Source organism: Solanum dulcamara, chromosome 7 (genome assembly GCF_947179165.1).
Source record: "Solanum dulcamara chromosome 7, daSolDulc1.2, whole genome shotgun sequence".
Classification (NCBI taxonomy): Eukaryota; Viridiplantae; Streptophyta; class Magnoliopsida; order Solanales; family Solanaceae; genus Solanum; species Solanum dulcamara.
The window spans coordinates 6,058,341-6,071,409 of NC_077243.1; the positions used below are offsets into that span (position 1 = coordinate 6,058,341).

General features: G+C 29.2%; 1 protein-coding gene across 2 annotated transcripts; it reads left to right on the plus strand.

Moving 5' to 3' along the window:
* Window positions 1-6,204: 6,204 nt before the first annotated feature.
* On the plus strand, window positions 6,205-7,724 carry LOC129895009 (ethylene-responsive transcription factor WIN1). 2 transcript variants are annotated; one of them, XM_055970625.1, is made up of 2 exons: window positions 6,205-6,671; window positions 6,861-7,724. In XM_055970625.1, the coding sequence occupies exons 1-2, from the start codon at window positions 6,580-6,582 to the stop codon at window positions 7,393-7,395; spliced, it is 627 nt and encodes a 208-aa protein (XP_055826600.1). In that variant the 5' UTR covers window positions 6,205-6,579; the 3' UTR covers window positions 7,396-7,724. The 2 variants fall into 2 exon arrangements, with proteins under 2 accessions (XP_055826600.1, XP_055826601.1); XM_055970626.1 differs by having other exon boundaries at window positions 6,208-6,659.
* Window positions 7,725-13,069: the final 5,345 nt, after the last annotated feature.

Here is a 13,069-nt window from a genome sequence, read left to right on the forward strand (position 1 = left end):
GAATCGAATTGTATAGCGAAATATACAAACACTACAAATTGTATAGCGAATTATACAAATGTTGTGAATTGTATAGTGAAATATACAAACGTTATACAAAAACTACGAATTGTATAGCGAATTATATAAATGTTTACAAATGCTGCGCGAATTATACAAACGCTGTTATAACTATAGTTACGAATTGTAATTAGCAAACTATAGTTATGGAGCATAATTAAGATAATTTTGAGTGGCTATATGCGAAAATTCCCCTTTAATTTAGGGGTGACAATTGGGCGGGTTGGGCAATAATTGGGTCAAGATCCAAGCCAATTCAACCCAAATTAGTTTGTCAAAATGGGATGGGTCAAAATAGGTTACATAACAGGTCAAGATCCAACCAAACCCATTTTTTACTAAGTTTAATTATTTTATTTGTTCTTTTAAACTATTTTAGTACCTAATAAATTTTTTTTATTATTATTATGGCTATATATAACATATCAAATTGAAAAAAAAGTTTTTTAAAAATATTTTTACAAGATTTCTTATGAGTAAATTCGGGTTACATGTCAACCCAATTTTTAATGGATTGAAATGAGTTGGGTTGAAATGGGTTGAGCTAATGAATGAGTGGGTCAATAACCAACCAAACTTACACAAATTGGGTTGGGTTGAATGGATTGGGTTTGATTTTGCCACCCCTAATTTAATTTAAAAGAAGAATGATTAAAAGGGCAATTTAGACATGTCACAATTTTTTCTATTAATAATGAATAAGTTAAAAAAAAGAATTGTTACAACGAAATCAAATTAAGGAAGGAAAATGTAATATTATAAATCACACACAAAAAAAATGTTATAACTTACGAGGTAAAATCTAAAAGGGAAATTTCCGAAATATTTCTCAAGATCAATATAATGTAATTTGTTGGATGTCGCTCAGAAGTGTAGTTATTAGTTTCAACTATAGTAGTTTTTAGAAGTTGTTTAGGAATAGAGAAAATAGTCTAAAATTCTCTTAATTTATATCTGAAATTTCAACTACACATTTTAATTATACGGATATTTTATTCAACATTTTTTAAATTTATTTTATACACCCTTAAATGCTAACTTGTCCACATAAATCAAATATAGTGAATATTGTGTATACTTTTCTTTTCCCACCTAAAATTAGATCACCTCACCCGAATTCTTTTCTTTTCTCTCAATATTTTCTTTCTATCTCCTCCTAAAAAATCAGACCCAACTCTTTTCTCTTTTCTCATTTCTCTCACTCCATTGATTTTGACCAATAAGTTTGCAAATTCAGCAAAATCACATGTTTGCATCTCACTTCACCGTTGAGCATTGGGTATGATTCATTCATACAAAGCTTATTCGAGTTTTCATTTGCCATTTTGAACGATTTTAGAGAAAAATTAAAATTCAAACTAAAGACCCTAAATAAGAAGTTGGATGAATAGGTTTTACTGCTTATTGAGGTTAATGCATATAATTAAAAAATGTGATATATTTAAAAAATTTAATTTATCTACATAATGAATGTTTGTAAACACGATTAAAAACACTTTCCCAAAATATAAGCCAGAAGTTTTTTATTTATAGAAACAATTTATCATGCGTATAAATACATAATTAAAATATGTCATAGATTGAGCATCCAAATAAAATCAATCCATAAATTTAAGGTTGTTGATGTATTCTGTTTAAGGGGGACAATCTTGTGTAGATATTCCCAAAATGTGAATTTAAGTTTTATATTAATGTGAAGTTTTAATTTTTATAATGATATAATGTAGTTTAACTTCTTGTGCATATTTGTTACTCCTTTTATTTTATGACACATCAACAACGTATTAATAGTAGTCTAATCATGTAATACGACAGTTTTCGCAATATCTCATACAAAATTCAAATCAAATAGTTATGGTGTTCTCTCCTACGACCATTATTTTGAGTGATTTGTTTATTTGATATGATTTGGAAAAAAAACAAGTGCACCAAGCCGCTATTACTTTGTGTACAATGATTTAACTAAGAAAAAATACTTATTTTGTTCTAATTTTTATCACACTTTTTAGATTTTGAAATTCAAATAAATTTTTTTAATTATAATTTTCTTATATATATTTTAAATATTTAATTGTCAATCATCGACAGTACTTTATGTGTGTACAAAGATTTAACTAAGAAAAAAAATACTTATTTTATTTCAATTTATATGACATCTTCTGAATTTTAAAATTCAACTAAGTTTTTTTTATCATAATTTTTTTATATATTTTTTAATTATTTGATTGTCAGTCATTGTGATAGAAAAGTGTCGGTCTCCTCTCCGCTTTAGAGTCCGTTTGGATGGGCTTTAAGTTGGTCAAAACCAACTTAAAGCCCCTTTTTAGTTTTTGGACGTGTTTGCCTAATGCTAACTTTAAGCTATAAAGTTCTTAAAGTCAGTCAAAAATAAAAAGTTAGGATTCCTAATTTCTTTTTTCTAAGTGCTTAAAGTCATTTTCTTTGACCATGAAAATTACTTCTATATCCCTTATATTTTAACTAAATTCCCAAACTACCCTTTTTATTCTTTTAACCCTAAAATTCACATCATTTTCCTCATGTAAGCACTTTTATCCAAACACTCAACTGCTTATTTATAAAAATAACTTTCAGCACTTCAAAGTTCTAAAAACACTTCATACATAAAAGTTACTTTTTTAAGCTCATCCAAACGGGCTCTTAGTCATGTTTTCGATGACAACAGTACCAATTAATCTCATTTGGACGAAACATTCAACTTTTTTTGTGAATATTGTCAATTTAAGTATATATAATACTGAATAAATTCCTCTCAATTAATATTGTAAGATCATAATTATTCGTTTGACTCAATAAAATTTGATCAATCTTATTTTATATCTTACTTTTGGAGTAAAATATAAGGAAGCTTAATTCGACACATCTTACGCTTAATTATGTCAATAATTAGATTAAGCCACCTAATTAACTGGAGGGAATATATATTACTTCACCGTATATACACTACTCCATCTTTTTTACTTTTCGGATAGTTACGGAACAGAATCCTAAAAGGGTGATGCATTAAATAATAATATTACTTACTACTTATATTCTCAATAATTCAAAGAAATGGCAACATATTACGTGCTACGTGTAGTAGCAGCATTTATTGTTGCAATTACTGATCAATGAGGTAAGTACGACTTATTTCTTTTGACATATTCAGGCACTCCAGTTTGATTATTCTCCTCAATTTATAATTGTAATTGGCTAATATAAAAAGTACAAATCCAACAATTAAAATTGCATTTAGTTCCTTAATTCCTCGACTAAAAATCTAATTTCCGTACTCCCAACTCATTTATAAGTAGTGAACAAATGTTAAGAGATTTAAGTAGTACTTATATAAACAAAGGAAAATGTTTTTCATAAATAATTTGTGTACACGTAAGTGAAAAATATTATTTTACAAGCACATGTATGACAAAACTAATGGGAAGGAAGAGTGAAAGTGTGGGGGCAGTGGGGATGGGGATAGGAGATATAATAAGTGATGATGAGATGGGTTGGAGGGCCGAGAGAGTATAATTAATTAATGTAAAATGTCCTTTGTGGAATTTATTTTTCTTATCCTGCTTTCACTAATAGGAAAATTATCTTTCTATTTTGAAGGAACTTGTTTTTTAGAGAAAATAATTATCACAAATTTTAACTGATTAATTGAACAATAGAAAAATTAAAAAATATTTTTCTCCATATTGAACATACCCTAAATCTACCAAGTACGTACTACACTCTTCATTGACTTTTACTTGTCCGTAATGGATCCCTACTAAAATAATAAATGAGGTGTATATAAATTTTGCCATAATACCCGTGTGGGTGCTTATGAGTATTTCAAAAAGTTTTGGTAAATGAGTTGTTAATGTTAAGGGCAAATAATGAAGAAAAATATATATATTTTAATATATAAAGTGGATAAATAAAAATAAAAAAATATTTTTAATATAGTGATCAAGTAAAAATAAACCAAGAAAGTATTTAAATTTCAATAATATCAATGCAGTCGAAATCAAATCTTTTCAAATACTATACTTACCTAAACATTAATATCCCAAGTACTATTTTAAATTCAATAATGTCCATACAAAAAAAGTTTTGGTAAATGAGTTGCTAATGTTAAGGCAAATTATGAAGATTTTTTTTTTTTAATATGCAAAAATGGACAAGTCAAAATAAAAATTTATTTTTAATATAGTGATCAAGTAAAAGTAAACCAAGAAATTATTTAAATTTCAATAATATCAATGCAGTCGAAATCAAATCTTTTCAAATACTATACTTACCTAAACATTAATATCCCAAGTACTATATTAAATTCAATAATGTCCATGCAATCCAAAAAAATTCTTCTCAAATTATGGAGCTGTATCTAAATTCTAAAAGATAAGGATCAGTACCTCTAAACTAATTATATCAGTTTAAAGTACAAATAATATTATTAGCAGAACTGATTGCTTTTCGCTCTTTTGTAATTATAGCTAATTTCATCATTACTACTCACATTATTTTATTTATATTGATTGGAGTTCTAGGACGCTTATAATATACTGAACATTTAATGATTTCTTCATTCATACTTTCAACTAGTACGTACTTCATCAAATTGAGTGTCTTTAAATTTAATTATCAAACTGTAACAATAGTACAATTATTACTGTGAAATCACTTTTAGGGTACATTTTTACAATATTAGCTTACAAACTGAGTGAAAATTCATTCATTTTGAACCATAAAAAATGTGCTAAATTCATTTATATTGAAATGGAGAAAATATATTTCAAATATATTTGTTATTGGGAGTGCTTGGTAAAATTATCTTCTTGTTCTAGACCAAAAGCGGATCTAGAAGATTATGTATGAGTTCGGTCAAACCTAATAGCTTTAATTTAATCCAAACTTCAAATCTGTATAAATATTCTACTAAAAATATATAAAAATCTAATTCAAACCTCAATTACAAACATCCACGGCTCAACTACTTTGGTGGCCTAAATCCAAAAAATAAATCAGAGGCCTTAAATAAATAATTGAGGCCTAGCTTTTGATTAATAATATATATATATATATTATTTAAAGTCTATTCTTCTAAAAAAAAAAATAAGATGCAAAGTTATTAATATTTATTTTTTAAAATTATTTTAAGATGCAAAGTTGTGTCTCTTTCTTATATGAAAACTTTTACCTTTTCTATAAATAGTTTCCATCAAAGCTCTCATCCGAAATTCATATAAGAGAATTCTAAACAAAAAGTCAAGACTTGAAATGAATTCAAGTAGAGGTTCTTTCTCATGCCGTAAGAAATAGCAAGCAAAAGATAATCTCAAAAGACAAAGACAAAATTTCAACATAAAAAGAGGTGGATGAGGGTAATGGCTAGGGAAGGAGGAAAGTACATCCTCTATATTTTAATTTATTTGTGTGATTTTTGACTTGACATGTAATTTAGAGTTTAATAAGAAAGTAAATAAAATATTTGAATCTTATAGCCATAAAATTAAAGATTGAAACGGACAATACAATTTTTTTTAAATTCTCTTAAAACTACTTATAATAATGCTATTATTGCTTAAAAAAAAATTAAAACGAAACCTCTTAAATTTGCAGGTCTAAAACAAGTGTTTTATTTTTCATTGCATAGAGTCGCCCCTCGCTAACATCTAATATAATCATAAAGAAATGAATCATGTCCATATATAACTCAATTTCAAAAGCTAATTTATTAAAATGAAAATTATCTAAATCATATTAAGAAAAATCACCATCCATTAAAAAATCGACGTGGGAATCTTTAATATATATCCTAAATTAGAATTTATAAGTTGAAATGGTAGGTCCGTTTCCGTGAGCGGCTTGTATATGTATGTAGCTTCGATTTAGAATATTACAGTAGTAGTAGTATCCTGTAGCCTTTCACTTTCATTCAAGCCAGCCAATCGCCATAAAAAAGTACTAATCTACTCTGCACATGCAGCCAATCCAAAAGGGTACCCCTCATATATGGTACTACAAGGGAATTAAAGAAGAGATATTACTGTAATAGAGTAGTCTTGTCTATATGGTGTTAGCCTACTGTGAGGTTCACAGGACTTCAGTAATAAGGTGCATTATTATTGTACTAAAACAAATTAATCACTAATAATATTCTCACCAACAACTCAACTTCTTTCTCTTGAATGCTAACTTCTCACTATTTCTGACACAACCTTCTTTACACCACTAAAAAAAAAAAAATTGTGGAAATTAATTCCTAGTCATCTAGCTAATAAAGTTTCAAACAAGTCCACCATATAGTCCTCTTGTAACATAGACATGTATAAAGAAAATACCTAGTTTTATAGAAAGATCATAAGTTCACATGCCCCAGTTTTTACCTATAAATTCGCCCTTGTTTCCTTCCGATCCTTATATGTATCCATCTTTGATAAACTATTTCCACACCTTCAAACTGTACAATTCTCTCTCTCTCTTCTCTCTATCATTATCTCTCTGACAATTATTTGAGAAAAGTCAGGTATGGTACAGACAAAGAAGTTCAGAGGTGTCAGGCAGCGCCATTGGGGTTCTTGGGTCGCTGAGATTCGTCATCCTTTGCTGTATTTTACCATGCAAACCCCATTCCATAGACTTTCATTCTTTATATTAATGCACTTTATTTCTACATAATATTCACTATGCCGATAAATTTTCACCATGCACACTTTTTATTTCATGCCACTCTATCAATCGATCATCAATCACACCAGAATTTAAATTTAATGTATATTTTAATAATTATTGAATGTTTTCGCTTGTAGGAAGAGGAGAGTGTGGCTAGGTACTTTTGAAACTGCGGAGGAAGCTGCCCGAGCGTACGATGAGGCTGCTGTTTTAATGAGCGGACGTAACGCCAAAACAAATTTCCCAGTGCAGGCACAAGTACTTGACGAAAGCAAAAAAGACAACTCTAAAATTACTGATACGTCTTTCTCCGGATCATCATCATCACTTTCTGCTATACTTAGCGCCAAACTTCGCAAGAGCTGTAAATCCCCTTCGCCGTCTCTCACTTGCCTCAGACTCGATACGGAGAGTTCCAACATTGGGGTGTGGCAGAAACGGGCCGGGGCCCGGCCTGATTCTAGCTGGGTTATGACCGTTGAATTTGGTAAAAAGAAGATCATGAATGATGACGAGCAAATTATTATTCCAGAAGAAAACGTAACCTCTTCAAGTACGTTGTCGTCTCCGGAGAATTCCATCGAGATCGAACAAGGCAAAGAGAGTGGCATGATGAATGAAGAAGAACGAATGGCGCTTCAAATGATTGAGGAACTCCTCAACAGGAATTAACCATGGTATCGTTAAACTTATTAGGTCAAAATGTTTGGTTTTTATTACACGTCAAAAAAATGAAAAGCAACATCAGATCGAGATATTTTTCCTACTAAAATTAAGTACTGTCTCTAAGGTATTATTAATATTTTACTCAAGTCATTGTCATTGTCATTGCTGAGTATTATGTTTGTCCAATGTCGTGCAACAATGTTTTTTTAATTTAATTTGGTAAAGAAGGTCTGTTTGCAACAAATTTTAAATAAATAAAAAATAAATCAACTATTGAAATATGAAGAAACATAATTTTATTGATAAAATAATGTGGATACAAATCTATTTGTTCACTTGATTTTTCTCTCTGAATTTTTCGAAGTAGGATAACTTTGAATTTGATCTCCATCATGATTCGAGGGATGTTAGTGATGTAATTCTCGAATTAGATAGGATGATTAGAATTTGATCTCCATGAAAGGATTTGTGTATCTTTTTGAAGTATTTGATTATCAAGAACAGTTCCACATATTTGTGGAATTTTTGAGATGCCTTTTCAAGAGAATATAATATCCTTTATATAGGTATTATTAGGGTTTAGAGTTGAGTAGCCTCCAAGAAACCTTAACTGAAATAGGACTCGTCTTGTAAAATCCTACAAAATTTCGAAGTCTACAAATTTCCCCTACTTCATGGCTTTCCGGAGTGTAGACTTGATTAAGTTCAAAGACGAGGCTTGAAATACTCAACAAATATTAAATAAATAAAAAATAAATCAACCATTGAAATATGAAGAAACATAATTTTATTGATAAAATAATGTGGATACAAATCTGTTTGTTCCCTTGATTCTTCTTGAATTATGATGATTTGAATTTGATCTCAATCATGATTTGGCGTATTTCTCAAACTAGATAGGAGTATATCTCGAACTAGATAGAATGATTTGAACTTGATCTCCATGAAATGATTTGTGGATCTTCTTGAAGTATTTGATTAGCAAGAATAATTTGACATATTTTGATAAAAAATATTTCATAAATTTATGAAATTTTTTAAATGCCTTTTGAAGGGAATATAATACCTTTTATATAGACATTATTAAGATTTATAATCGAGTAGCCTTCAAAAAATTCTAACTGAAATTAGATTCGTCTGGTAGAATCCTACAAAATTTCAATGTCTATGATTACTTAGGGATTGAACTATGTATTAAAATGAACTTCCACAACAGTAGCATATATTTCCACGCATATCTAGAACTAAGTCAAGCTAAGTGGGCTATGCAACTGTGATACGTATGGATATAGGCATCAGCTTCGATTAAAAGTGGCGGAGTCAAAAAATTTTAATAAAATAATTTAAAATTTTTAAAAATAAAACACATAAATTAATCAAAGATGATTCGATATTTATTATATAAATAAAAATAATTTTAATTATATATAAATAATAATATAATTTTTTCTTTGAAGAAGTTCGAATGAACACATCGCAAACGGCTCCGAGCCCATGTGCTTTATAGTGGGGGCTTAGAAAGTAAATAAAATGGGTTCAATTTACGTATAGATCATCCTCTCTTTGCTTGACAATTGTCTTTTGGTGTAGTACAATATATACCATTAAGTCCTACAGAAATGACATTATTCAACTTATAAATTATGAGAGTTTTATTATTTGGCTAGTCCTTTTTTTACAATTTTTTAGTTTACCTTGTAAAAAGTTCTAGAGGCACCACACTCCACTCATAGGCCGAAGGGCAGTTTGACTATATGAGATAAAATCATATGAGATAAAATCAATATTTATATATGTGATTTTATCTCATTATTTTAAATTATGAGATGAAATTTTAAATTCTTCGAAAAAATTGATTGAGAATTTTATATTTTTTAAATATAAAAATTGACTCATAAATTTATATTTTGTAAAAAACGAAATTAAAAATCCATCCGTTTATATCTACATAATTTTTTTGCAAGAATACCAAATGAGTTGTTGTTTTTAGTGAATTTTTCATCACTCATTTGGTAAATTCGCAAAAAATTATGTAAATATAAAATAGCAGATTTGTTTTAAAAATATAAACTTGTGGATCCATTTATATATTTGAAAAATGTAAAATCATAATATGAAATTCTCAAAACAAGTTTTTTGGAGAATTTGAGATTTCATCTCATGATTTGAAATTATAAGATGAAATTGTATGTCCAAATGTTGATTCCATCTCTGATTTCAAATCACGACATGAAATCGCATGTCCAAACATCTATTAAGATTTTAAGTCTGTTTTCACGATTTTACACACTAGAACTCAGATTATTTTATATTGTTTTATATAGGAACGGATCTAGCTAGAGAGCGGATGTTCACATAAACTCCCTCAATAAGATATTACATTATATAAATAAGATAGATTTTTTAAGTTCATGTACATATTTTAATTTTGAAATGGAAAAATGTTAGTTTAATGGTTTAGGGCATTCAAAATGCACCCCAAGTGATTGTCAATTAATTAGCATAAGTGGCAATTATGACGTTGAATCGTGTATGTGATATCGATTGGTTCACAAGGAACGGAACATTTTTACCAAATTTGGAATTAAACATGAAGAGGCACTAATAATAGGCACCAAATATATATATAGCCTATTTGGATTGACTTATTTTTAAATAGCTTATAAGTTGAAAACTGCTTATAAGTTTTAAAAAAAAATAGGTGCAAATCAATTTTTTTTTTGACTTATAAGCTATTTTCGACTTATAAACTGCTTAAAATAAATTCATCCAAATAAACTCAACTATTTATTGGGCTTATTTTAAGCACAAAATGACTTTAAGTGGGTCAGTCAAACACTCAAAAAGGCTGAAAACTGCTTATAAGCCAATCCAAACGGCCTAGACGATGTTTTCTCTATATTATTAGTTAATATAGCTGTGAATTGTGAGCAGACCCTAAAACAATTTTACATAAATGTCTTTGTCAATTTGTTAGTACTAATTGAATTGATCTTCTTCTTCTTCTTTTTTCTCATTGCCAGTATCCGCAATAGGCCGTGTAAGACCTATTAACGAGGAATTGATCTTTAACATAACTTTTTTATATTCAAAGCTTGAATTCGAGGAATAAATAAGGGTGAAGAGACCCTATATATCCATCTCACCAATATTTTTATTGGTGTACTAATAGAGTTAACATTGTTTGAGTTAGTTATATGTCATGATGTGAAACAACATGGATTATTCTCCAAGTATGAGAATTTGTATATATATGCAGATGGTAATTGATGTTTGTTGTTTGATGAAAATGAAACTACGAAGCGGACAATCTATTTGCTAACGCCAATGAGGCAGACGCCGCATGGTTACTCTCTTTGGAAGGAATAGAACTTTATTACTATCCCTTCATTTCAATCTATGTAACTTATTTCCTTATTAGTTGTTTAGAAAGAAAAAAAAAACTATTTTCTAAGTTTGAGAATAATTTAATTTAGACCATTTATTTTACTTTTAATAAGAAGTTTTTAGCAAAATTTATGTCTTGTTTAAGATCAGAAGTTTCAAAAGTCTTATAACCACACAAAATTAATAGCATGTTTAACACTAAAATTTTTAAAAGTCTTTATTTGTTTCTTAAATTGAGATGCCAGTCAAATTCACATAATTAATATAAAGCACGGACACAGTGGCGGAGCCACATGTACTTGAGGGGTGTCAACCGACACCTCTTTGTTGGATGATTTATTTCTTTATATTTTAACTCACTTTAATGAAAATTCAAACTCTGCCACTCAGGGACGTATATCAATAATATCATGAGAGAAATACAAAATTATAGAGTATCAAACAAAGACTAACGTTGCAAAAGAGACATGAGATACAAAGTGGCAGCGGAAACTGATAGTTTACTTCCTGTCAAACTTATTGAATGTATTGAAAGGACATATAATATCATCCTCTTAGAATTATTATTAAAAATCATAAATATATGCTTGAAGTCAACAAGGCCATTGTTAAACATAACTGAAGGGAGGAAAATCAATATGCAGGCTTTCTAGCAAAATCACAAATACAAAGAAGATTTACTAATTTGGGAAAGATGCGCTCAAGAAAATAGAGTTTATTCTCCTAGGGTAATTAGGCAACATAGCTTAACAAAGATTTTAAAAAGTTTATTTTGTTTTGAAAATGGATGAGTGGATGTTCCACTAGGCAAGTTGCCCACCATCCATTCCTTTTCTTGTTATAAATTGTCATTATGTGGCAATAAAAATGTAAGATACGAACACTGCAATCTGCACTGTCTCTCCCTTTCTCAATCTGCTTCTTTCTATTTTCTCTTACTCTCTTCTTTTTATTTTGCTAAGTTAGTTTATTTTATAACATATTTTTTTTTCCAATGTACCAAAGGAAAAATTAAGATGCCTCGAATTAGCCGCTACTCATTTTTCTAATATTTTATAACAAAAAGATGAAATATTAAAAGAGAACTTTATTGGATAATTAAGTATATAACATAAGTGGTCACGAAGATAAAAAGGAAGGGGCCATATTGTTGAAGTTTGAGGGCAGAGACTTGTCTAGAAAGAGGAATTGGTATATGGAGCTTTCAAAGTTTGTTAGAAATTACTTAACTAGGGAATAACAAACATGTGGTGTAGATGCATTAAGGTCTTGGCCGAGTCATTTTTCTTTTTCAACGTACGTACGTTAATATATGAGTAATACTTTCATAATGACACCTAGTGGGGACAGTGTGAATTCTAGGTGGATCATTAATTTGTCAATTCTACTTATAATCATCATCAGTACCTTTACTTTCTAGTCTCTCTTTAACAAACACAATTAGCTGTTTAGCTACTTTGATTCTCAATCCTAGTAATTGCTAGTAAGATGGGAAAGGAATCAATTGTTGTAATAATTGTTATGTTTGTGGATCTGACTGCGGGGCTGTGGTAGCCTCCGATGGAAAACTTGGATTGGAGCACATTTTAAATATTCATTTTTTATTGAGAAATAAAAAGAGTTGGTTACGGTTTGTGAATTTTCTTCTTCTTGAAAGTTTTCCGTATAATTTATATGTTCTTTCTTTTCGTTATTATTGTTTTCATTAGTCGTTGTCACTTGTCACATAACAATAATAATGTACTACTGACCTTGTCGTGTAATCAATTATTAAGAGCGATAATATTGTATAAGTTGAGGAGTTTGCGGTAGCTTAAATATCATTCTGTTCATTTTGAATCATTAGGAGAGGCAAAAACTATTTCTATGGAGCAACAGGACTTTGTTTACTTAAAAAATCATTCTGTTTTATTATTAGAATTTTATTTAAGATACGCAAAAACTGTTCACTAAATGCAAGATGAGGCCTTCATTTTAATTTGTCTAATTAAACACTTGTAAGCGGACGATTAATTATGCCTCATCAATAAGATGTTCTATGAGATCTACTTTTTTATTTTTTAAAGAAGATAATACTATTATTTCTTTTAATTTAGTCAACAATTATTACTATGACTCAATCCCAATCGAATTAGCTGAATCATCCATTTACGCTTCATAATAGTGGAGTATTTCTTTTTAGAAATTGCAACACTAGAAAGAGGCTAGCCTGGGCTGTTCACTGTTGAACCCCTACACTGATGGATCAACAGTGTCAGAAGCCCATAAGAAATTTAGTTGACGGGCCGGGCCG

Coding starts and splice junctions, on each gene's coding strand:
- LOC129895009 (XM_055970625.1), top strand. CDS start 6,580: ATGGTACAGACAAAGAAGTTCAGAGGTGTCAGGCAGCGCCATTGGGGT. Junction 6,672..6,860: donor CCTTTGCTGTATTTTACCAT/GCAAACCCCATT, acceptor TTTCGCTTGTAG/GAAGAGGAGAGTGTGGCTAG.